At 41.1% G+C, this 26,710-nt stretch overlaps 1 protein-coding gene across 6 annotated transcripts; it reads right to left on the bottom strand.

Annotated features, from left to right (window-relative positions):
- Positions 1–673: 673 nt before the first annotated feature.
- TFAP2A (transcription factor AP-2 alpha) lies at positions 674–25,124 on the bottom strand. Of its 6 annotated transcripts, none has more exons than XM_051970707.1 (8): positions 17,105–17,515; positions 16,046–16,081; positions 14,342–14,776; positions 11,126–11,177; positions 8,355–8,586; positions 6,515–6,633; positions 4,463–4,604; positions 674–2,524 (listed from the first exon to the last, which is right to left on the bottom strand). In XM_051970707.1, exons 1-8 carry the CDS (start codon positions 17,387–17,389, stop codon positions 2,236–2,238), a joined length of 1,590 nt encoding a protein of 529 aa, XP_051826667.1. In that variant the 5' UTR covers positions 17,390–17,515; the 3' UTR covers positions 674–2,235. The 6 variants fall into 6 exon arrangements, with proteins under 6 accessions (XP_051826667.1, XP_051826672.1, XP_051826670.1 ...); XM_051970709.1 differs by having other exon boundaries at positions 2,353–2,520; XM_051970712.1 differs by lacking the exons at positions 16,046–16,081; positions 17,105–17,515 and adding an exon at positions 25,014–25,124.
- Positions 25,125–26,710: the final 1,586 nt, after the last annotated feature.

The raw sequence follows: 26,710 nt of genomic DNA, 5'->3' as shown, positions 1-26,710 counted from the left end.
GAGCAATTCTTATTTACAAATACTAACATATAGGGTCCAACAAAATACCTCTACTATTCCAATAGACTGTCACAAACAATATGCAGATACATGTGTCTGGGTTTTGTTTTCATTGTCATTTCAGTATATTTGTATTTGTTTAGAGGTTCCTTCAAATAGGATGGGGGATGTGAAAGGCAGTTATAGAAAAGATATCAATGATGTATCTATTTTCCCAGTTTCCAGTGTTTCTTTAAAAGCTATTTATACACAATCAGTTCACTTATAAATATGAAAATGAATTTGAATTCAATGTCTTCCACTCCACTACCACCCGTGCTTTTGTATCACAATTCTTTTCCTTTTCCAAGATTAGTTTTAGTTCATTTGAACATCTTATCAACAGTATACAGTTCTGGTATTATATGAACCAGATTAATGAACCAGATTATTATTTCCCTAAGAAATGTTCACATTTTATTTTAAAACACAAATGAAACCTAGATTATCAACATAAATAAAACTTTATTTTATTTTTTTAAAATAAAATTCTGTTTTGATTAAGGAAAAGATGGTGTGTCATTCCTTTAGCAGTAGAGACAATTTTTTATCCAAAAGAATACATTGTGTTTTATTGTGTCATTTGTCTGAATACAGACTCAGTGGAATATCTAAATGATACCCTGCTCTGAACTCCAAGTTGAAAGTAAGTTTTTATTATACTTGAGGGAAACAATGGGTTCAGCTGCTTATTGCAAGGAGCAATTGTCAAGGGAGAGTTAAACTCAATTACTGTAACCATACTGAATAAAAAATACTGCCAAGAACAAAAATACGCCTGGGTAAAGACAGCCACTGAATAAAAAAAATCGACATAAAGCGTATCAAATATTTATTTATCTGGGCAACAAAGGACTATGATACATTGACAGGCATGGAAACTACTGCCAGCACAACTCAATACAATACAACTAGAACTGCTTCCAATATGGCCAGTGGAAATACAGGATACCAGGTGGTCCCAAATGTTTGAAGTTCTTTGAACAAAAAAAGGGGTGGGGAGGGAATCCCTAACCTTGGACTAAAGACAATTTTCATTTATTGCTCTGATGATGCTTTTAAGGGAAGACAGTGGAGAAAAATAAAACTTTTTTCCTAAATCCCATTCCCAACCCCATCTTCATGACATAAGGTTTGTAAAACTGCTCATGTTTAAAAATCATTCTAGGATCCAATATCACTTTTAGAGTTCAATGAATGTAAATGTAATACTAATTATATTTTAAATTCATTTTATTTCTCTCTGTTTTTTAATTTGTTCAGCTGCTTCATTGTCACCTTAACATGCTACAACAGATCAAAAATCATGAATCCCAGAGGAAAAAAAAATAATCCCCCAAACCTTGGATTTCTAAATAAGTACCATGAGCCACATGAAGAACTAAGAGGGAAGGTTTAAACCCCATTAAACAAGAGGTAAACGAAATCACCAGATAAATAAAAAAAAAAGTTTAAAACAGACTCACCATATTTACAATTCCCATTAAATTACACATAAATAAATATATACAGACATGAACACTGATTCCCTTATAGAGTAACTGCAAATTGTGTTGTCATAAAACGTTCAAGTTGGTCGCTTTACCTTGGAGAGGAAGAAGTTCTATAACTGAAGACATGACATGGAACTGCATGGATTTTGTGTTCAAGTTTATTCACAATACTGATAAAAATGTCATTATCCTTTTTGCCTTTTTTTTTTTAATATGGCTACAATCTTAACTGAAGTAATGTAAGGGGAGGTGGTGATTCAGTCCCATGAAGCTCATAGAATTTTTTTAAATTTTTTTAACTGTTTTTTTTTTTTTTTTAGAAAAAAAAAGTTCTTTCTTTTTATTTATTTTTCTGTTGGTTTACTTAAAAAAAAAGTTCACAAACTCAGACAGAACTTTTCTTTGCTGGCTCCACCGCCTGTTCTGTTCTCTTAGGCTCCAAACGGGGGCGAGGGAGTGTTGATGATGAAGGGGGAGGAGGCAGAGAGGGACTATGGATCAGGGTTGTAGACAGAAGAAAGCATTCTTGCAGACTCAGAGAACAGAATGGGCAGCAGTCGATCGCTGATTCCAGAGCTGTAGCCTGCCAGGTGGTGGTGATGGTAGGTGATGAAGGAGAAGATGGGTGCAGAAGAGAAAGGAGATGGGAAGAGGTGAAAAGATGAAGCAGGGTGGAGCTGAGGAGAAGGAAAGAAGGAAATCCTCACTTTCGGTGTTTCTCCTCTTTGTCACCACTTTTGGCGCTGTTGTCTGTGTGGCTGTTGGGATTGTTGCTGAGGTACATTTTGTCCATGGCCTTGAGTGCCTCGGTGAGATAGTTCTGCAGGGCAGTGACTGCTGCGCACACTGCCGGGCTGCCGAAGCCATGAGAGATGAGGTTGAAGTGGGTCAGGCAGCTCTGAATGCCTGGCTCTAAGATAGGATTGGGCCTTGAGTTCCCCAGGGGAGATCGGTCCTGAGCCAGCAGGTCGGTGAACTCTTTACAGATCTGTCTGAAGCACAAGTGGAGCAGAGAGAGGTAGGAGAGAAAGAGAAAAAAAGAGGGAAAGAAAGAGAAATGAACCATTGCTGTTAGCAGCAGCAAGAGGGGGGCACTTTCCCTGCTAGATTATATAACCATCTGGAATACAAAACTGGGTTTCCCTGCCACCAAGCCAAAGATGTATACATATAGATAATGTAGTATCTTACATTTTACTTTTTCTATTGACCATTTAAAAAATGGTCTCAATGGGCCTATAGAGGCAAATATATCCCACTCCATCTAGTTATTCACCCCACCCTTCACCTTCATCTCACAAAAACAAGTATTAAACATTTCTCCCCTTAGACTCATGCCTCAAACACACATCTCAGACACTCAAAGGCACATGTGTATATACATGCTCACAAAAGGAAGTCAGAGAAGCACTGCTCAGCAATTGATAAATACCTTCAATATGATCTATCTATCAGCCTTCACAGTAAAAAACACTATGGTATATCCTCACTAGGTGCAGTTCTTCCTATAGTCACTTTGCCTATTACTTGTATTTAGGATAAACCTTTTACCCTTTCTATAGTCCCCTTCAGTGAGTTGAACATTGAAAGAAAGATAATACTCTGGATTTGATTTACAATTGTTGTTGTTGTTTTGTTTTGTTTTTTTCCTTGACCAAAAGAAAAGGATGCAAAAGGGACAACTGAAAATGACCTCTCTAGGACAGGTACAATGTTCATTTTATCCTTATGCTGCTTCCCCCCTAAAAACTACATAAAGAAAGCTGAGAAATTTTCAAAGGGAGAGTGGGTGAGGTTGAGGGTGTGTACAGAAGCATACATGTGTGTGCATGTGCTGAAGGTGAAAGGAGAGGAAAGAGACTAATTTTCAAAGCAGAAAAGCCAGGTTGGTACTATTTGCAATGAAGAAACTCTCCCTGCCTAATTGAAAGGAAAACTAAACCAAGGACCTTGCCCAGTCTGCCTCAAAAGTTTTTCAATGTGCTGATGGGGAACTGAGTTTAGGGAAAGAGAAAGGGTAGAGGGAGTTAACACTGGGGGAAAATGAATCAGGATGAGCAAAGAATAAATAGGAAGAACTGGCTATCTATAAGCTTAGGCTATCTCTATCTTCCCTACCACAAACTGCCTCTATCTCAATCTTTCATCAACTGCATCCTCCTTTGTAACCTCCTCCAGCTTCTACCCTCTGGCTCTGTGCCCTTTGGTGACATCTCCAGTGGTAATTAAGGTCAATTAAATAAGCCTTTTAATTTCCAGAAAACATATCAACTTTTTTTTTTAAACATACCACCTGGAGAATCCTTTTTAATTCTGGCAAAAACAAATCCTGACTGAATTTTGATGTAGGTGTAATTTGGGCCATTTTGAAATTTCTTCCATAAATCCCCTATAGCTTATTATCTGAGATCATGGGAAAAGTGTGGAGAAAATGTGGCAGCAGGCAGCAAGGAAGCAGGCAAACCTAGAGAGAAGGTAGTAAGTAGGTTGGGTGTAGGAAAAGGAGCAGGTCTGAAATGGGCCAGCATCTGGTTTGTGTATTTCATGGGTATGAGCTCCATGTCCTTGGAAAATGCCTCCTTGAGAGAAAGAAACTGATATATATCAGTCCAAAGGCAAGATTATTTCTCCTTTAAGGATTTGGTCCTGATTTTTTAAAAACAATATAGCCACTGAAATATAAAGTCATCTACTATCAAATCCCAAATTAAGAAAAACTGCTAAAGGGCTGGAGAAAAGGAAGAAAAAGAAAAAGGACACAAACTGAACTTTACTTCTTCCTTTATAACAGATGATATTTTGGTAACCTACAAAATAGTTTAGCTACTTAATAAGAAAAAGAATGGAGGATAAATTAGGGAAAGAAAAAAAAAGATTTTCTTTTTTCTCAAAATGCAGTTATACCAACATTACAGAGGGAAATGTCTTACTTTGTAGCTAGAAGCATGTTTTTTCTTGTCACTTGCTCATTGGGATCGGAATGTTGTCGGTTGAGAAATTCAGCTACTGCTTTGGCAGGGAATTCAGTTTCACACACGTACCCAAAATCCCTGGCTAGGTGTACTGCTTCTCCTGGCAGAAGGTAGGAAAGACAGAGAAGTGGGAGGAGGTAGAGAAATATGTGATCAATACACAGATATACAACTATGGGAATAACTGAATTCTTCCTTTTCCCAGTTCCCCCCCCCCCCCCCCAAAAAAAAAAAAAAAAAAAAAAAAAAACACAGCCAGGCAAATCCAAAACTGGGAGGAGGGAAGGGAGGAAAGGGAGGGAGAAATGCTGTTTAAGTATTTTATTTTTCTTCTCTAGGACCAAAGGTCAAGATACATAAATATCATAATTTTCCTGCCCTCCTTTCTCCCTTTCCAATAATGATGGTCTCCTAGACAATGTTAAAATGTACCTTTTATAACAAACTCCCACCCATAAACACATTAATGAATGATATTCATAATTACTCTTGGAGCTTTTCTGAAAAGAACAAAATGCTTAAAAATTAACCTGATAGTATTTAATTATCTGTTCACCCCCCAAACGATTAACCATGAGAATTTTAGGGTCACTCTACTGAGTCTGTCGGTTTTGTTGATTTTCAAATCTTTGGTTTTAATTTCCTGAACCAGTTGGTTTTTACTGCAGGGCTTCCTGCCATTAGCTCCAGCTCCGGAAGAACGCATGCGCCAATTAGAGCTTCAAAGCCCCGCTCAGCGGAGCTTGTTTCCATAAAATGGAGCAGATCATAAACAATAACAGTATTCTAGACACTCCCTTAGTGCTACAGGACTCAGATCCCCAACCCCAACACTTACTCTTATGCTAAAAATTAGTCATCACTATCAACCTATCTGCAGATCAGTTCCTTGTTGGTAAGTGTGGTGGGGAATGTGGGCTAAATTTCAATATTACTGTACATGGGTCTATGGCATAGAACAAAAGCTTAAGATTACTGTCTTCCACCTCTAATAAAATCAATAGGTTTAGTTATTCCTACGTATATCTTCTTAAACTTTTAAAAAAGTCATCTGCCCCCAAAATGAATACACTGAAATATATCCCATAACTGGATTATATAATCTTTTTATAAATATAAGGATTTTCCTGATTGACAATTACACTCCAATTTACAAAAATATATATAAAGATTTGCTCACTCTACATATAACTGAATTTTAAATTTGCATGGCATTTTATGTGCTTATAATTTTTCCCTTTTTGAACTTAAAACATTTCCAACAGGACACAAATAAAAGCAAGCTATAAATTCATTCCAATATGAGCAAATTTAAGCAAACTTGATAATCTAAAAAAAGACAATCGATTACAAAAGCATCTGTCTTCTTAAGCTATGATAAAGTTCTGTCAGCCTGTTTTTGGTTTTGTTTTTTAAGAACCAGCAATAAGACAATCATTCCAGTAATGCTTGTATTTTCTTTGACTTTTTTGCATTTAAATCAATAAAAGTCTAAAATAGCTCAATAATATTTTTTCACCTCCAGAATACCACAATGGAATAATAAAGGGGCATTTGTTTAGAAAACCAGAACCAAAAAGGGAGTGTACCTCTGATCTTTCAGGATAGTCTTAAATCATGACTCAGGTCAAAGATTCCCAAATTAAGTCAGGAAGTAATGGTCACGCATTTCTTAAATGCAGATGTCAGAATAACTTAAATGATTTACTTTTGAGATCTTTAAAGGGGACAGAAACTTTAAATTTAAGAATTTGCAGTACTTGAAATTTCAAATTGTTTAAAATCAGAGGAGGACTGGGAGATGAAATTGTGTGGTAAAGATGAAAAAGGTCAGAGTAAAGGGATCATTCAAACACTTTATTGTTTATTCCTAATATTTAAGACTAACCAAACTGGCTCAGAAGGTGAAGTTATGTAACTAATGGAAAGTATTATTAAAATATTATCTTCCCCTATGACACATTTTCAAACAAAACAACCTCCTCCTAATACAGAAGTGGAGATACTTACCCTCTACTAGTGATGTGAGCAAGGTGACATTGGCTGCCTTACGTCTTCCTGCAGGAAGGTTTAATCCTATTTTGTCCAATTTTTCTCTTAAAGATCTTCCCCCATTTTTAGATTTTGCCCTGTTTTAGAGACACAAGAGAAGAATTTAGGATGATGTGTCTGTAATTCTATCACTTTTTCCTAAGTATTTTGAAAATTGCCTAATGAGAAAAGTGGAGGGTTCACCTAAAGGAGTAGGAGTGAATCGTAAGAAGTTATACCAAAAGAACAGAGTTGATAATATATTGAAAGATTCACTCTCCAAATCCTTAAAGAGTAGGAGGAGAGCAGCAAAACAAATGCTCCCACCAAACAACCAATATCCAGCATTTTAAGCAATTTTATAATTGGAATTATTTTTGAATATTTTACTTATTGCTGATACTAATAGCAGTAACATATAATAACTAACATTTCTATAGTGCTTTGAGGTTTGTGAAACACTTTACATACATTATCTCTTTTGATCTAACCAAATCCCAATGGAGTCTTTAAACTCTTTGGAAGTTCCACTGTAGGGTTATTCACACAGTGGCCAAAGTTATCATCACTCTTTTTTCTTGCCATTGCTCTAGCCGCAATGGGAAGTTCATTTCACTAACTGTTTACATGGCATGTCACCAGCTTAACTACAAATGTCAAAAAAAGGGGAAAAAATCAATCTTAAAGAATTCCACTACATGGGGGAGGGGGGAAAAAAAGGAAGGCATTTCTAAATAGATGTCTAAATAAACTATCATGCACAGAACTGAGTTGAGATATTGTTTAAATGAATCACCATATTAATTAATTTCAGATTTTATTCCCTACCCAAGTGATCTTTAATTGTGTGGATTAGATTATGTTCCCCTAGGTAAACAGTCCCTAATTTAGGGGTGGGCAAAGAGAAAAGAAAGAAAAATGGCAGATGAAACTGACAAAAAACAAGTTAGCATAGAGAGAAGAAGATGAACCAATATATAGCTACTTATTTTTAAATGTTTGAAAATACAACGCAATCTGCATTTTATGTAGGGGATCCAGCTCTCTAGGTACAGTTTTGTAGGCCCTCGCATGCATATCCGTTTTTAAAATGGATTTTAAAAAGTCATTGGGCTTATTTCTTGGAAAAACGAAAGGGAAAGAAAGGCAGTGAAAACAGGAAAGCATCCCCTCCTGTTCTTCTGTAGGAGAGCAATTACCCCAAGGCTCAAATTGAGCTAGTTGGGAGAGCTTGGGGGCACAATTAGGACAAAATCTAGAGAATCGTCCTTAAGAAGCCACTATTTCATAGCGGGGCGGAGAAGCTCCCGTAAAAAAGGCAGAGCATGGACGTGGACCCCAGAAAGGGTGGACCCTCAGGAGTTAGAAAGGCTCGGGCCAAGGGAAAACGGTGACCCTGCGGAAAGATATTTTTAAGGGCTGGATTTGCACCAGGGGTTGTGACCAAAGCGGAGGGACGGAAAGACCCTAGTAAGAGCGCGTGCCCGAGACAGCACGAGCGCCCGGCGCTAGGCGGGTACTGAAAAGGGAGGAGGGGTGGAGGGGTGGGGTGGGGATTTGAAGAGCCGACAACGCAGGAACTAAGAAGCGCAGGCGCGGTCTGCTCTCCGCCCCTCCTCCTTATTCCGTCCTCCTCTCCCCGCCTCTCTTCCAGGGCGGGGAGAGAGAAGGGGAGGAGCTGACAGGCAAGTGGGATGGGATGGGGTGGGGTGGGAGTAGAAGCTAAACGCCGCTCTGGCGCAGGCGTAGCGTGGCTCCTGTCTGTTGAGCTAAGCCGACCCGGGCCGGGTCGGGCCGGACCGGCCGGACCGAGCCTCACCTCCGGAGCACTCCACCCAATAACGATGCGTTGAGACACTCGGGAGGAGAGAGGCGCCGTTGCACTTCCGCTACCGTGACCTTGTACTTCGAAGTGGAGCTGAGGAGCGAGAGGCGACCCGGAACTGAACAGAAGACCTCATTGGGGTTCACGACGCCACCGAAGAGGTTGTCCTTGTTAATGGGGATGGCAGAGACGGCGTTGCTGTTGGACTTGGACAAGGACACGGGGCCTGCGGAGAAAGATACGGGGAGGCTGTGGGTGGGCGCCGGGGTCATCGAGGACTCCTCCAAACCAAGCGAGTGAACATATCCACCCCAAAAGCCTCCTCTGGGCCCCTGACATCCCTTCATCCTTTTTCTTTTTTCCCCTTCTCCCTTTCTTTTTTCCTCCCTATTTTCCCACCTTTTATTTTCCCTCTTATTTACAACTCTTCTCCTTTTCTTTCATCTTTTCTTTCTAATCTTTTTTCCTCTTCCCATTTATTTAATCTTCTTTTCCCTTTCTCTTCCTCCCCCTTCCTACATTTCCCCTGTCTTTTCCACCTGTTTCCTTTCTTTCTCCCTTTTCTTTTCCTCTTTCCTTTTCTTTCCTCCCCCTTTTCACTTTGCTATTTAATCTCCATTTTTTCGTCTCCTTAATCCTATCCATCTTCTAGTTTTTCTCTTCTCCCCAATTTTAAAGTTGTCATTATTCTTGCTTCTCTTCTAACATTTAGGGGTGCTGTGCCTCCCCCTCCCCAACTTGTCCACTTAAAATCTCTGATTTCCTTCCTCCCTCTCTAAAGTTTTGAAACTGTCACCATCAAGAGATGGGTCAGGAGCTTTTCCCAGAAATATGCAGTCATAAAGCATATAAACTCTTCATACAAGCAAGTCTAGGCAGCATACACGTTTTCATATAAACAGGCATAGGTAGTATATAAGCTCTTGTACTGAGGTTGGATCAATCTCCCTCCAATCAATTCTATTTGTTGGGTTTGTATTTGGGTGGGAAAATTAAATTTAGGGTTTTGCATCAAAATAATAATAAGCTGAAGCATTAATTCTAAGTTGGAGGAAAAAGAGGTGTGTGTGGAGGACACATATCAGTTGATCAGTAGTTGTTCTTGGTTTGGTTTTGAAGGACCCTGGTGGTAGGGTGGAGGAGAATCCTCTCAGTATCTTTTAGAGCCGAGGAGAGAAGATTCAAAGAGGATTTTGGAGAATTGATGGAGAACTCAGTGGGCAGAAACAAGAACTATAAAGTGAACTTTTGGGTTAAAGTAATACTACCATTTATAAAAGATGGATTCACTTCTATACTCAGCATATTTGACTGATAAAATGAGTCCTGCGCTTCAATTTTTGAAAAATGGTTCAACATTAAATGGTCAAGTATTAACAGCCTGAACATCTGATGGCTTGTAGAGAAATATTAACGAGTCAAACTTCATTAGAATACATACATAATGTGCTTTGTTTTGAAAATTTTTAACAACCTGGCAGACTAAGTAGACCTCTGGGAGTGAGGGTAAAAGTTGTGTCCCTCCTTAAAAATTTCATACACTTAATTTTAAAGCTACTGTTAAATTCAAAGCTACTGCAAAGTGTATTGACCAATTTCATTTCTCAACACAAACATACTTGAAACCATTTAAATAAAATATGCCTTGAATTTAAAATTCCACAAAAACACATCAAATATATATTATATGCGTACATAAGTAGTTTCATACTATATAATATTGCTCTTCTGTTATGTGTTTCTTAGTAGGAATATTCTAAATGGGGGGGTTAGGTTTTGGATAGATCACTTGTGACATTAATAGCTCTGGGGAGGCTAATAGAGACAATAGGAGTTAAACGAACTCTGGAGATTACTAATAAAAGAGCCAATTATCATGTCGACTTGGAAAGAGCATCTCTTAAGATTTATCCCTTGCACATCTAATTTGACGTGACAAAGGCTTCACAGACACAAAAAATGAAACTTTAAACTAGCTATCTGTGTACTGATTAGGTTTAGAAATGAGAACAGTTTTATATAGCAACATCCTCTGGTGATGCAAAGAATTCTGAAATAACACTGCCAACAGAACACAGCAATGTTGCTACCTAGAGGAATAAGATATAAATTAATTCATTCCAATCAACTTTATTTCTACTAACTAAACACAATACAAAAATTACAAATCCATGCAAATCACTTTATACCTTTCTAACAATACAATTTGAAAATTGCAGTTAAATCTTGGGAAGAAGGTATAAATTTGAACCAAAACCCAAACTTCTTTGCGCTTAACTTAAGAGTAACAAAAGGTTTGTTTAAAAATCCTTAGCCAACAGAATAACAAATTAAAAAACAAGAAGCTATTTTGTTTCTAAGGAAAGCCATGTGCTACTTTTAGCTATTATCCTTATTTCAGTATAAAAATTTGTCAACTATTCCATCATAAGTTTCTTAATGTCCATGGGCTTATGTCCCGTCGTCTCATGAGATTAATTGAAATATATGAAACCTTTTAAAAAGTGAGATGCCACTACAGATAGCAAAATAAATAACTTGCCATATTACAAAAATTCAAAATACTAACAGAAAATGAAACATAAATCCTGCCGAAGGATAAAAGGCTGATCATTTCAATATTGCTAGTCCATGCTTATCTATTTACTACCTGCAAGCCTTTAGGAAATCCTTTAGAAAGAGAGAAAAAATAAAGCTCTGCAAGTTCTTTTAAATAGTACACTGCCTGTAAGGACATGCTTGGAATGCAGAAGGAAATGGCTTACCTTTCTTAATTACAGTTTGATCTGGGATGTTAATACCGGGGTCTTCTACATGCTGCAACAAAAGGATACGGAGGGATTTAAATGTATAATCATAACAAAAGGAAACGAATGTATGGGGATGGGGGGGAGGGGGAGGTTGTAGAAATGAAATTTCCCCTCCTATATAATGACATTTATATATAAACATCTCATGTTGGCTTATTGGAATTTTCAGCTTTGCAAATCAAGAGGCTTCAGTGCAGACTGACGGCCAAACCCTCCCACCCCTAGCATACACATACAACCTATATCTCAATATATTCTTTTTGGAAATAAAACCTAGAGCCTGAATACCTTATCTTTGACAAAGTACAATTTAACCTTTAAATTGAATCTCACTTAAGTTTGGCGCCTCATCACCCCCCCCCACCCCCTCCTTTCCTTCTCTTTCTCCCCTCCCCCCAAATTAAGATTCAAGTATGCAGCCTAACTACAGCTCGGCTTAAGGCTTTCAAAAGCTACAAAAACAATGGAAAGTAGTCGAAGTAACTGGGGAATAGTGAAAATCATTTGGAAACATTTTAGGTAGTGCGATAAATAACTAATGCATATTTACACCTTCCCTTTGGAAAACCAAAAAAGAAAAAAAAATAGTCCCTCTGTCTGAATTGAATAACTAGAATATGAATATAATAAAGACCCTCAAATTACTGTTCTTCAGGCTCAGGTTTGGGTGTTGCTTTTTTACAAATGGACTTTTGTGTGCTGGAGTCAAAACGTGATTAGAAAGTAAAATGAAATCATGTTTTCTAATTCTGAAACTGACAGGCAATATAATGTCTGGCTGTGTTTACAAATTAGCACCAGTGCTGCTGAGATAGAAGATTTCGCAATCGTTACCAAACACAGGCATTACCATTTAAAAAACTATTACTTCCTTCTCTAGTCTTTGTCCAACAATAATACTGATTCAAACATTTTCCATTCTGTCTTGGATTTATGCTCCTGTTAATTGTGCCTGATCTCAATGATTCCGGGTGGATGGTACTAAGTTGCTTTATTACAGGTTTTATTATACTCAATGCTCTCATTTGTAACTTGCCTAAAGTGCTTCTGGATTTAAGTATAATTAAATTGAGAAATGTTCAGAAATGACTACTGCGGCAGTTCTTGTGTTTTAACTATATGGGGAAATATGATCCCTTTATGCATGCACCCTAAACCCATAAAGTAAATGTAGTGTGGCATAATACTTTTATTTGTGTTATTTCTAGACATATTCCATACAAGGAGAACTGTTAACTTTAAAATCCCACTGAGATATTTATGATTAATTTTAACCATCTACTTGATTTTTTAAAATATTAAGTAGTTGCAGTACTGAAAAATTGAAACCGACCCCTTTCCTGACCCAGATTCCTTTGAAAGAAACTTTTTTTTAAAGGTAAAGCGGAATGATAGGTTTCTTTATTTTTATTTGATCACTGTTAATTTCTCCTCACCCACTATTTTCACCAGAGTGCCTTAATGTTACAGATATGTTCCAACTACCACAGGATTTGCAAAAAGTATAGCAATTATAATTCATAAAATTGCTATAAATATGGATCATAATTTTGCAATTTGGATATTTTGAAGGAGGGGTCTAGGTAAAAAATTCAAGATTTTAGGGCATAATGTTATAACCCCCAATTAAAAAAAAAAAACAACCTCATTCAATTAAACTATTTCCTCTGAGGACAATTTTGTTTCAGGAAGAAACCATGCTGAATATCAACCGGTTTTTTTCCCCCCATGCATATATGTATATGTACATATACATGGGTGTATATACATACATGAATATATGTGTATAGAATGCAATCCCAAAATGTTTTGGGTCCTGTATATATGATATACATATCTGATATAAACACCCCATTGTGAAAAAAAAAGTGCCTTTTTTGCCATTCAAGCCTACTAAATACAACTTTTCAGTGGTTAGCTTTGGCTAAGTACAAGCTATAATAAATTTCCTGCTCTGTCCAATTTATCAAGGGTTTCAAGATGACCAAGAAAACAGAAACAGAGTAAGTTTATCTGACCATCATCTTTGTAATAATGGGGTTATAATCATTAAACTGTCAGTAGACATATTGCTAAAATATTTGATACAGTAATTTGGGATAGCATTTTAACAAAAATCACATCCAGATACATTTCCTCTGAAAAGTGACTTTTTCAGGAACTGGCTAAAGTTTTAATAAGATTATTGGTATGTTCTAATTCTATTTTAGAAATTGGGAGGGAACCATAAGTATACATTTAGAGCAACAAAGGTGGTTTAGGTTAAATTTCAGAAGATATTTTCAAATTAACAATAGTTTGCATTCTAAATAACAAATGTGCTAATGCCATGCTTAATTAGAATTTTTAAATTGTATTGATAACTAAATTAGAACTAAACTATTACTCAATACATTTCAAAACATTTAATTTATTATAGGGTATAGCAGATCTTGATAGACTTTGATAACCCAGCTAATGATTTATGAGGTCACTAGCACTCCTAGTAAAAGATAAGGCAGTATTTAAATATACCTCTGGTCTGATTTGCTACATACTTTTTTTCTTTAACCATGATAGGTTGTGAAAATGGTTATTTTAAAACTTAACATTTCACCACTTTATGTAAGCTGGAAGAACTGTTTTTCTTCGAATGCCATTTTTACCCACTTTTTTTTTTTTAAAGCTTTGAGGGCATTTAATTTGAGGGCATTCTTAGTTGTCTAACGTTTTTTTTCCCCCCAAGACAGTGAGAAATCCCAAAAGTAAGGCCTTGTGGTGGTATTACATACTCCTCCAATCGGAACAGCTTATTGTCATAGAGAAGGGAAGATACTATCAATGAAGGCTTTAATTTGATTTATTTATATGTTAGTGGAAATGTTAATGCATGCATTGTTTGTGGGGAGCAGTAGGAACCTATTGTTCTTGGTGGAGAACTCTCAGCCACTTTTTCGTTTGTTTTGTTTGGATCTTCGTTTCCACCGAAAAGAAAACACCAATACCACGGTTCTGTCACGGCTTCAACCATTCTATTTAGTCTTAGATAACTTTTCTACTCTGGAGGAAATGAGAAGCAAGAAAAGAGAACATACCTTCCCCTTTCCCCAAGACCCCAGTACGGCCCTACTTTGTACTGAAACTACCTTTAATTGGGGGAGGAGGGAAGGAGGGTATCTTTATCTTTCTTACCGGTACATCTTCTATTGCATGAGGTATTGAATGGATCGGAATGTCTCCTAGTCCTGAGCTCAGCCCATGGGGTCCGTGCAGTAGATCCTCATGTCGCCGATAATCCCTTCGAGGATCCAAGCCCGATAACTGATGGGGTAACCCCCGATGTGTGTGTAACAGCCCAGCTTCCTGGCTTTGTCTCTGTCCCGGCCAGCCTGGGTGCTGTGGCTGAGGTTGGGCGTGAAGAGGGTTCAGGCTATAAGGATCATTAACGTGGGAATAAGGATCTTGCGACTGGGGGTAGATGGGCTGGTAGGGAGGGGGAAAGTAAGGAGGCTGGAAGTCTGCGTTGGGCGTGTGAGAGAGCGGAGGAGCACTCGTATAAGGTGACTGACCAACAGTTCCCAACTGGGGTAACCGGGCAGTCCCATTGCTGGTGCCATCGTGACGGTCCTAGGGAGAGGAAGAAAGAAGAGAGGGAAAACAACAGATATAAAATCTGAATTGCTTATATTAAATCGGTTTTGTATAGCTTACTCATGAAACTTCCAGGTTCTCGATTCCTGATTCTTTTCAGCCGCCGGAGCAGCATTTTAAGATTGTCTATTAACTTTCTGGTTTTGGTGGAAAGCCCCCCAAAAGTGAAGGACATTTTCAAAATTTCCAATTGAATTCTGGTGTAGACTAGGGGACAAAGAATATATGCCTATGTATTTCTTCAAATAGAAAAAACTAGAAAGAGGTCTTCTAAATTTGAGAGGATTCAAATGCACACCAAACCTCCCTTAAGCAAAATAAAAAGTCCTGGATATTAAACAGTAGAACCGCTTCCTCCTCCTGCCTTGGAATCTAACTACAGCCCTATTATTGTTCTTTACCTATTCAATTTATTTAGAGGAATAATAACAAACACTCAAATATTATCACTTCTATTTACATAGAAACATTTCTCAAACCAGCTGTAATGAAAACACAAGTTTTAAATTATCCTTTTGAAGAACGTTTAATTACGAATGGAGACATCTGTATTCTCCCGTTCTTTAGCTGGGTTGGTAGGTATATAATAGCTTAATAAAAAATAAAGATGTAAAAGGAAACGATAAATCCATTTCTAATTTTAAAGAGAGAGGTACAGCTTCCCCTTTTTCACTCCCACTCCCCTTAAGGACAAATGAAATGACTTGATTTTCCGCTTTACCATTGAAATTGAGTATCTTTCAAAATAGCAGTACATAGTTGATTCTATGGAATTCAGTATCCTATGAAGTTCAGGTGCTTGGAAACACAGGAGCAAAGTATTCTGATGGCCGGTAGTATATCAGGATAGATTTTTTTTTAAGTGGTTAAGGATGAAGGCTAGACTTGGAAATACCACGGTAACAAGTGAAAACGTAGGGAAATGAAGACGAATATGGCTAGAACAAGCCTTTTGATCATTGGCTTGAAGCAGTAGATTGGTAAATGGGGGAGGGGGGAGGAGAGTGGGGAGGGACAATACATAAGACTTAAAGATGGAAAAGAGAGAAAAAATGAAAAATGAAAGGAAGGTGTGTGTGTGTATGTGTGTGTGTGAGAGAGAGAGAGAAAGAGAAAAGTGCCCTTTTTCAGGAACCCTGATCGTGAAACCCAAAGTCCAACAACATCAACAACACTAATATTCTAGAGAGAATTACCGAGGAGAAAGGGGTTAAAAAACAACAACCAAAGCAAAACAAAACTCACCATCGCTGAAAAACTGTGTACTAACATCTGCGAAGTCTGGGTTAACGAGTCAGGGCAGAAAAAAAAAATCAAGAGAAAAGTGACCGACAGCACATACATACACACACCCAACACAAAAGAGAAGCGAAGGAGCCCCAGTTCTATACTATGACTACAAAGTCACAACGCCGGAGACTCTGGAGAACAAGAAAAGCACGACTATAATCCATCAGAACTTGAACCAATACGTGCTGGTGTCCTTCATTGGACGTTGAAAACTCGATCTCTATTCTGTCGTGATAGTATAATTCAAAGTTCTTTAAAAAAAAAAAAAGTGTGTATGTGCTTGTTTCTTAATCCTTTTCTTTCCCTCTTTTCTCCTTCTTTCACTTAGCGGCTGCTTCACTTGAGCTTCTAATAACAGAGATCGACTGCTTTCCTTGAGACTCCTAATAGCAGATATTCATGACTATTAATATTACACGAATACTTAATAAGGGAAGAATGGCTGGAAATCGAGCGTGAAGCGAAGAGGCAACTCAAGGCAGAGTCTGTTCTAAATGACGTCCATTGAATGAAGAATCAGTGTATCTAATCAGAGATGGGGAGAGGGAGAGCTAGAGACAAAAAGAGAGAGAGAGCGAGAGGGGGACATGCCGTGGCGTCTGACGAATCACAGGGAAGGGGCAACATTTTAAAAGGTTGCAGGACATGCAAAAGTGAAAGAGAAAGAGCTCTGGAGAGGAAGACGGAGGAAGAGAGAGAGAGAGAGAGAGAGAGAGAGAGAGAGAGAGAGAGAGAGAGAGAGAGAGAGAGAGAGAGAGAGAGAGAGAGAGAGAGAAGAGAGAGAGAGAGAGAGAGAGAGAGAGAGAGAATGAGAATGTGTGCCTGCATAAGAGAGAGAGAGGAGAGAGAGAGAGAGAGAGAGAGAGAGAGAGAGAGGAACACAGAGTGGGGAGAGGGAAGGGAGGGAGTGGGAACCACATAGACGGAGGGAGGGAGGAAAAGGGGGGAGAGAACGGATGGGGGGAGGGGGAAGAGAAAGGGAGGGCAATCAAACCAAAAAGAGTGAGGGCAGACCTCAGGATGCTGCTGCTGCTGCTGTGGCTGCGAATATCCTGCATTATATGCCAAGGGCTGTATCTGGGCGGCCGATTTGCTTTCTGTGCCAGAGTCTCTCCCCTGCCCTTTGGTACAGCTGTCTGCTCCGCTTTTCTGCGGGGCAGGAATCTCGGGGCCCCTCCGTCCCCCGCCGCTGTCGCCGGCCGCCGCTACCAATGCCTCCCCGAGAGATCTTTCCATGGCTCTGCCCAGGACCCTGACCAAACAGCAGAGACCCGCCCGAAACTGGGAACAACGAGGCATCCAGAGTTCCGCGTGCTCCTATCACTCTCTTCCCTCGGCCTTCATCCCTTTCTTCTCCCCACCACCACCCTTAAGGGGACGCCCTTCTCGGCCCTACTCGGGTTTCGAGGTCTGGGACTGAGGAGTTACTGCCCTCAGGCTCTCTTCCTTTCCCCTGATCCGCCAGGTCTGGGTGCCGTCTCCACTTCACCCAGCTCCTCACACTACCCCACCCACGAGCAACCACTCTTTCCTGACACCTCGGCGGGTGACTGAGGCCGGGAAGAAGGAGAGCAGAGATAGTCAGGACTGCCCCCCTCCCCTCCCAGAGTATCTGCCGAGCAGTGGGCTGAGACCTCTGCGGGACAGAAAGATAGGGAGTCCTTCGGACCCAAGAGAGAGAAAGAAGGAAAAGAAGCCAGCCCCAGTCCCTCCACACACTGCCACAAGCTAGCTCCCCAGCTCCGGGTGCAAACCCGTCGGACTGGCTGGGCCACTCCTGAGCACCAACTCCCCCCAAAGATGACACGCACATGCTCGAGCTGTGCAAGCTTCGCCGCCACCACTGTTGCTGCCAGTCTGCCGGGTTATCATAACAACGGGCACTTTGCCTTCTGCTTGTCCTACAGAACTCCTGCGCACCTAATCAAACAGAGCTCTAATCCTGCACTGAAGAATGGGTTACAGTCTCTTCCACACACAGCCACTGGGAAAGTTGCAGTTCTCCTTTGCTTTATTTTATTCTCCCCCGCCCTCCTCTTTTAGCAGCCAGAGACTATGCCATCCGCCTCCTGGCTCGCTCGCTCTCTCTCTCTCTCTCTCTCTCTCTCTCTCTCTCTCTCTCTCTCTCTCTCTCACACACACACACACACACACACACACACACACACACACACACAAACACAGCATTCACATTCACAATGAATGGCCCAACATTCTTTTCCATTCCCACTCAGTTCCTAAACCCCTCATGGAGGCAGCTCTGTGTCCGATTCCTTCATAAAGCTTAGAAGGACTGAGACTTCCTTTGGAGTTCATGCCCGGACAGGAGGAGTCCTAATACCCCCGGCCTAGGGATTTGGAATTGAAGTCAAATATTACTTTCCATTTTCCTGGTCTGTTTCACACTAACTAGAGCAAACAGTTCTTCTATTTCGGCCACAACAACAAAGCCAGCTGACTTTCTCCTTCCCTCTTTAGTGCTCATACATATATACGTGTGTCCTCATCTGGATCTCAAACGCACTTTTCTATCAGCTTGGGGGGGGGGGGGAGGGAAGAGGAGAAGAGGAGAGATATACGTTGGGAAGGGAGAAAGATTTCTAGAAACAAGAACTAAAATAGTCCCCAGAAAAGGAAAAGGTGCGGGGGAGAGATGGGCGAGTGACATATCGTTCGGATAAACCTGGTTTCTGATTTCAAGTGAAGACAAGATATTGTTGCTCCTCACGCAAACAGCTCCTTTCCTGACACTTCCAGAATCAAACGCCAAAAACATATAAAAACTAGAATTTCAACTTAATTATTTAAGTGATCCGCCGTTCTGGTTGAAACACCGGTTCCCTTACTTTGGGGTAATGGAAGGCACCGAATGCGAACGACTATAGAAACCTCAAATAAGACTCTCAAATGAATGACTTAAAGACGCCCGGACCCACAAGGTACACCACAACTAAAGCTGAGATTGTGCCCACGAGAAAGGTTTGGGGGGGAGGGGGGGAGATCCTTCTCGTGGCGGCAGTCGGGCACCCGGCTTCAGAAACGCCCGGTGTTTCCATTGTCTCCACTTTATTCCTGTGGCAAGGCTGATCTCAAGATCTATCATAGTGTCTGTCCCATCGCCCCGTTCCGTCCTAGAACAAGGCGCTGAAGGTGGAGGGTGAAGCGAACTCGAAACATAGGTCGGATGCGCCAGCAAGCTCCCCCGCTCTCGCACTTGGTGAAACTAAGTTCCTCTCTGAGGCTCAATGGATTTTCCTAAGTTCTTGACCGTCTGACCCTGTTGTGAGACTCAGCTACTGCTGCAAAAAAAAAAGCGCTGGGCTGAAAATCTCCCGGATTATACCTGATTTCAGCTGCACATTAGATGCCAACTAATTACTCGAGCAATGCTTTGTGTTCCAGTCCGTCCTCCCCCCCCCTCAAATCTTCATACTCCCCAGATCAGCTTCTTCCCCAAAGATTCTTTTAAACTGCCCTGCATTTCAGCAAATATTTGGGCTGGGCTAAAGTAAGCACTGGCACAGAGAGAACCTTATCTTTCCTTTCTTTTCCGATTGACTTTCAGGAGCTCCACGAGTTCGAATAAAGCACACCACCGGTAGCACATGCTTCAAAAATCCCCGCAGATCTCTTTGCTCACTTTCCTACTGCTTTCCAAATTTTAAAATTAAAAAGAAGGTAAAGAGGTAAAGGAGGTGGGGGGGGGGGAGAAAGGGGAAACACTATCCCACTTCCCCGAGTTCTGGGTGGGCGCTCCCTAATCCAATGTCACTCCCTCGGATTGCCTGGTTTGTCGGAGAGGTAGAAGTTTGTCCTACACGAAATTCGCAGATCGATGCATGAGACAAAAGTCTTAGTGACAGCCTATGGTGCCCCTGGACTTGCCCAGACCAGCAAAGAGCTTACCTCACAGTCTTCGTATTTGATATTATCCGTCAGTTTCCAAAGCATTTTCATGGATTGGCGTGAGCAAATTTGTTTCTCTCTGCCTTGCACCAAAGTGGAGCCACTCTCTGTGAAAGCGCAGAGTGCAGGCTGGTGGTGTAAGGGAGGAGGAGGCTTGTGGGGAGAGAGCTCCTGTGTGCGCTCGGAGATCTCCCTCTAATGGTAGAAACTTTTCCCTTTTCCAGCTCTTTACCAACAGCCTAATCGCCTCATTAGCATATCAACAATAGTCCAATTGCTCTCCAGCACAAGAACCTGCAGCAATGGACTCAGGTATATAGGACTCACAAAGCGGGAAGCTTTCTCCCAAAGCTCTGGGTTGCTTTGGAGACAACGGAAAATCTTCGCAGCAGTTCCTTTGGCCAATTGACTTTGCACTGCCTCTACCCTCTCCCAGACCCAAGATTCTACACACACACACACACACACACACACACACACACACACACACACACAGTCTCTCTCTCTCTTTCTCTCTCTCTCTCTCTCTCTCTCTCTCTCTCTCTCTCTCTCTCTCTCTCTCTCTCACACACACACACACACACACATACACACTCACACACACTTACATACTTACACAGAGATTTCCAGGGAAAAGCTTAAAAGAGGTGTTAAAAAGAGGTGGGTGAACCGAAAGTCACTACTATTGTTCCCTAGTACGGAACTAGTGGACAACAATTTTAGCCTTCATTAACCAAGGGAAGTTGCCATCGTCCCCTTCCATATTTTTTTTTTTTTAGCACTAAAAACTGTTCCCATAGCATTTCAAAGAAAATAACCCAGCTATATTTTTGCCCTATACACAATCTCCTTCTTTCCAGGAAGGGACTACTCTACTCTTTCCTCCCCCCCACTTTGGGGTGTGTGTGTGTGTGTGTGTGTGTGTGTGTGTGTGTGTGTGTGTGTGTAAATCTTCTAGTTTGATGGAAGTTTTTTTTAACTGCTCAGATGTGTTATATTACTGTTTAATTCCCTTGTGTGTAAAATATATTTTTTAAACTTTACGTTTTTATTTTACATTAGTTTCAAATACAAATTGATTTTCCTGCAGAAATTCTTTTCTCTCCAATGCACATTTATTCCTCTCAAAGTTAGTATGAAGTTATGATCAACTGACAATTGAACTCCTTCAAGTCATGGAATTGTAGGTAAGAGATTTTAAAATGTAACTCATGATGATATGCACATAATCATCTTGCTAGTGCCACAATACTTCTATAATACACAAAGGTAACTAAGTAGTGATGTATACATAGTATACATAATGTATTATATATATAATATGTATATGTAAAAATAAATGATTGGAAAATAACTCTTAACTGAGCTAATATGCTACAGTTTTCCCAAGATTCCCATTTTTAATTAAAGCATGGAAGTCTCCTCTATGATTTGGTGATGTTACCAAGGCTGACTCACAACACAGTGCCCTGGGTGATGGTGGGAACTTGTAAAAAGCTTGGTGGTTGGTTATCTAAAACTCTCTGGATCCAAAAAGTTTAAGTACACACTCTATTCAGTGCCTTAATATGGTTTGGCAGTATTAAAAATGTTGACATGCCCCGTAGACATGTGTATTTCCTGGGTTATACTTTCACATTTGTCTTTAAAGAAAGTTTCTCTATTTTCATTCATTTTGTCCCTCCTTTCTCCTTTACTCCCCCCCAAAAATCCTGTCTTTCCTTTCTACCTCCTTCCTTCCAATTTTCTATGCTCCCATTTTTTCCTTAACCTCCCTCATATCTACAAGGTAATATGTCCTTTTCCCACACCACTGAGATCAATAGTCTGATTTTGTTTGGGACCATGTTGCACAAGTCACACTGGCTGATGTAGTTCTCATTGTATGTGAGTTCTCTTGTTCATGTTCCTATGGCTGTGTGTATACTAGAGAGTTGCGGGCCATTACAGAATTGTTACCAAACCAGGTGGGAGAGGGCAGAAGGAAAAGTAATTCATTTGGCCAGAAGAATATATTTCCTGGACCAGGTAGTATGTAAAATCTGGAGCAAGGCCAGACTAGAAATGATGATATTAAATAAACACTGAAGAGGCTAAGGGAGAGGAGGACTACTTTGAATGGGACTCAGTGTTCCTGATCTACCTACCGGTTTTTTTGTTTGTTTGTTTGTTTGTTTGTTTGGTGTCCCTATTTCTCTCCCTCTGAATTCCAAATAAGGCATCAACTTCCAAGGCCCCACCTTTGATTCAACAAAAGAATAGACTGGAGGTTCCTATTTGATTATATTAAATTCAGTTTTCCAAGGAAGACATTCAGGGACCATGCACTGTGGTCAATCAAAAAAACCATATGTAATGCTATGCTCAGCAAATGAAGGTATTTTCTACATGTGTATAACAGATACATACATGAAATGTTTTAGTCCTGATAAGTCTATGCATTGCCTAGAGCCCCTATATATGTTAGGAGGTTCCTTTTCTTCAAATGAAGGAAAGAGAGTAATTTCCATCAATTCTTCCTTCATCCCTACTTATCCTTTCAACTCCTTCACCTTCTCCACCCTTCCAGGTCCCCTGGCACCATTTAGCTCTGAATAATCCCAAAACGTGTAATTTGTTGTTCTATTCCTATTGAGGTTGCAATTGAGGTGCAGATTAGGGCCTGTAGTTTATGCAAAGAGGGATGTGGGGGTGCACCTCTTTCATTAAAGCACCATCTCGAGCCAGAGCCATCCAGTGGAGCCAGTCGGGACCAGATTAGTATGAACATCATTACCATGACAGCTTGCTTCATTGCATGTGAATGCAAGGCTACAGCTAGCTACCAGGATTGCGCCGCCAGGCTCTGAGGGGTTCTAACGGGCGTGGAGTGAGTCTTCTTTGGGGAGCAAGAGAGCAGATCCAGGGAGGAAGAGTGATCTTCCATTACCATATCTGACGGAACTGCTTACAGCCAGTCGGGTTATAAGTCCCTAGAGGCCCAGGGAGAGACTCATCTTTGAGTGGGGGGAGGTGGGGGGGAGGGGAGGGCAAAGCTGATCCTGTTGAATCGACTGAACCTCTGGGAGTGAAGTCCATACTCCTGTCTTAATATATAGGCCACATGCTCTTTATCGAAGGCTAGACTCACTCACACACAGCTCGCTACTAGCCTGCGGTGAATTGTATTCTCTTTTCTTCTACCATTTCACCTTTCTTTTAAAAATATAATCTGGCCCTACATTTCAAAACAAAACCATGCTTAAGTACACAGTAAGGAGGAAACGGTGCTATCTCAATTACGACCTCTTCAACTTCTGCTTATCACATACTAATTCTAAAACTCCCTTTGCCGCATAAAGAGAATTAGGAAAAATAATAATCTACCCATGGAGGGAACCCACTGTTTGGCTTGCAAGTTCTCCAAAAATTTCTGAGGATCCAACCACGTGGTTTTGAGGGGATTGACTCTGTCCTAGGCTCATCTTTAGGGAGTGTAGAGTTTTACGTGGACTTGGATTCTGTTGGTGTTGATATTTAATGCCAGAACCCCAAAGTTAGTTATTCTTTAGGAGATGCATAAATGGATTGTAATTAAGTAGAATATAACCTTAAAAGTGCGAAAAATGTCGTATCAATAAAAGAAAGAGAAGAGGAGGTTATCTTGAAATTAACATTTTAAAAACAAAGCTGAGAAGGGAAGGGGAAAATGAAACCTTGCCTCAAAGATTGAAGACAAAGAAGGAAGAGAAAACCTCCGTAAACTTTTCTCCTGGAAAAGAAGTAAAGGTTCTAACTTCTAACTACGGTGAAGAAATATTTCCTGGAGATCGGCTTCACTTTTATTTCTGAAGATCAGAACATTCTACTGGAACCGCACAGTCATATGAGCATGTCAAGTCTTCCTTATAAACAGGCCTTACTCAGCCTGGGCTAAATGAGGGCTTCAGCGGCTCAAGATTATGATTCAGGGACTGATGAGCCGCTACTCGCCTCTCCACTATCATCCCCCTCCCCCAAAAAAAATATACCTAACTCAGTCCCTAACTCGGGTGAACAGGCCAAAAGATGGGAAAACGCGGCCAGCACCACAGAAGAAAGGCGCCTGGGGCTGCAAGTCGGAGCTTGGGGGAGATTTCGCTGGTTTAACTAGTTTAGCTAACTAATATTGAAGTAATTGAGGTCTAGAATGACACTTTAGGTTCATCTTCTGGAATAGAAAACATCGTTTCCTATGAATTAAATTCCCTCAGCAAGGCCACACAGCTTCCTCAAGGTAGTCCAAGCTGGCGGGCCTCTGGAGAAAGCTAGCTTCTCCAAGTTAGCAGTTAGTTCAACATCTGTGCAAACTCTTCAAAACACACCCAAATTAAACGCCTCCCGAAGCGACCCCACCGCCCTAACCTCTCCTTTTCTCCTTTCTTAATATCTTTCTGGGCTCAGAAACTGGGTTGATACAGGTAAGGAAACGGTGCAGGTGCACCAAACCCCTCCTCGAACTGGTACGTAAAGAAAATGGAACTATCCCTCTCCAGTCTGCCTCCCCCTCCAAAAAAAAACACCCCACACAATTCGGAAATCATCTCCGCACTGCCACTTTTCGCTCCCTAACTCCCTTCTCCGACCTGCCCTTCCCCCGCCCTGTCTCAGATTATTCGTTCACCTGGGTTTCTATTTATTTGGAGGCGGAGGGGGATCTGAGAATGGGGATGGGGAGGAGCAGGGGTCGAGAAAACTAGTGTCTTACTGAGATTTCCCACTTTGCTCACCTGTTGAATCTGCCCTGTGAACCTAGTAAGACTAAGGGACTGACCTCCACCAGCTCCCATTCCCATTAACCCTGCAGCCAGCGGTCTGTTTTCCTCTCCCGCAAGGAGCGCTCCTTTGCGCTGCGGGGCGCGGCTCGACTTCGACTCCCCTGCCCTGGGCCAGATCGTTTCCTCCACTGACTCTTCAGCCTCCCCCTCCCTTTCCCTTCTCCCTCCCTCTCTCCACACCCGCCCACCTCAGCCCAATAAAAGGGGAAACCCCCCCCTACCTGCCAGTCCCCCATTTTGGCAAGTAAGGACATCTTGGCTCGGCGCTCCTGGCGACAAGGTCCCTGCCGGTCATGGACTGGAGGGATCCGCCGGGGCCGCTCCCTGGGATCGCTTAGGCAAATCCTCCTTTTTTACCTGCACACGAACATCTCACCTGGTCATAAAGAGCTGAGTTGCTACCTGCCGACGCATGCGCGCTTGCCCAGGAATTCGCTCCACCAGCTCCAGTTCCAGAGCCTTGCAAACCTGTCCTGGGAAGTGATGGATTTATAGCTGTGGCAATCTTACCATCAGCTCCAGCTTTTCCCAACAGCCCCAACTCGATTTCCCGGTCAGGCATAGTTGGGGAGCCGAGGCAGGAACTCTCTCTCTCTCTCTCTCTCTCTCTCTCTCTCTCTCTCTCTCTCTCTCTCTCTCTCTCTCTCTCTCTCTCTGTGTGTGTGTGTGTGTGTGTGTGTGTGTTGCTTTTCATTCATTCCCGCACTTTGGGATTCAGGCGAGTTTGGGATTCAACTTTGAGGAGAGTTTCTGGGGGAAAGGTAGAATGATGCTATTTCAAAAGCACCGAGATAAAGCTGTAAACTTAAGACTGTCATCTAGACCTCAATCCTAGGAATAGAAAATCTGCAAAATTGGTTATCCCCCTGCCTGCATAAACCCAGGATGCCATAAGTTTGGCTGTGAGATATTAAGCTCTCCCCCTCCAAGGGACTATCTGAGAACTCTAGGGTGTATGCCTCAGGCTGATCCTTCGGCTTCAACTTCACTGATTACATATGGTAAAAACAAATTTTTTACGGGCCGGAAAAGGCGCTGGTGGCGATCTAATCCATTCGCTCATATTTTCATAGGAAAAAAAGTGAGGCCCAAAGAACTGTCTTAATAGATATGAAGCTTGAAGAAGAGAGAAGATGACAGGAGATGGTATTTAATTTAAATATGAGTCATTAATTGTGTGACCACGCAAAAAAAGACCTTTCAGAACTTCAGGTTTCTCATCAGCAAAATTAGAATAGCAGCAAACTTCTTTACCTTCCCAGGATTGTTAGGAGAAAAAGAGTATGTACTGCCTTGTAAACTTAAAAGTGCTACATAAGTAAGAATTATTAGATATATTCATGGGTGTTTCATTTGAGTCTTTCTGAACCCAGTCTTCTCCAAGAAATACAACACTGATAAATCACAAAGATATACACAGTCATTTAGTACGCATGACCTCTCCCCCTTCTTAATTCCTCTATTCCTCATCCCTTATTCATTTCTCCTTTACATTTGACATTGAACAGCACCCCCTTTTTTGGAGGGGAGATGGGTGATTAATGGTTTTGATGGGGTAAGTGTTGAAGATTTTGTTCTTGGTTTTCTTTCCCACGACAGATAAAATCACTTGGGCTTTTTACTGCTGAGTCTAATTAGAACACAGCTTTAAAAAAAGCCAAGGAATTTCTACTCAGGTAAAATACACCTCGACCGGGAATCACTCTTGCTGAGTCTACCAAAGTAAGAGTTACCTGGCCTGGAGAGGAAAAAAGTGAGTCCAGAGAGGTGTGGATTTAGGCCCGCGGGCCCATCCTGACACAAGGATTCTTTTTGCCTTCCCTACTGTCATAGCGGTGGCTAGAAGATGAACAAAGAACCGGTTTCGAACCGTCTCATTCAGCCTGCCCAGTAAATGTGTGTGAAAGGTCAACTGGGT

Source organism: Antechinus flavipes, chromosome 1 (genome assembly GCF_016432865.1).
Source record: "Antechinus flavipes isolate AdamAnt ecotype Samford, QLD, Australia chromosome 1, AdamAnt_v2, whole genome shotgun sequence".
Taxonomy (NCBI): domain Eukaryota; kingdom Metazoa; phylum Chordata; class Mammalia; order Dasyuromorphia; family Dasyuridae; genus Antechinus; species Antechinus flavipes.
The sequence above is the reverse complement of the archived record's forward strand: the minus strand, read 5'-3'. Positions and strand labels throughout refer to the sequence as shown.

What these genes read in the sequence shown, in the direction of transcription:
- TFAP2A (XM_051970707.1), bottom strand. Translation starts at nt 17,389, where the DNA reads ATGCCTCGTTGTTCCCAGTTTCGGGCGGGTCTCTGCTGTTTGGTCAGG. An exon ending in ATGCAATAGAAGATGTACCG is followed by an intron (nt 11,178 to 14,341) that starts GTAAGAAAGATA and finishes CTTTTGTTGCAG; the next exon opens with CATGTAGAAGACCCCGGTAT. An exon ending in GCTCACATCACTAGTAGAGG is followed by an intron (nt 4,605 to 6,514) that starts GTAAGTATCTCC and finishes ACCTTCTGCCAG; the next exon opens with GAGAAGCAGTACACCTAGCC.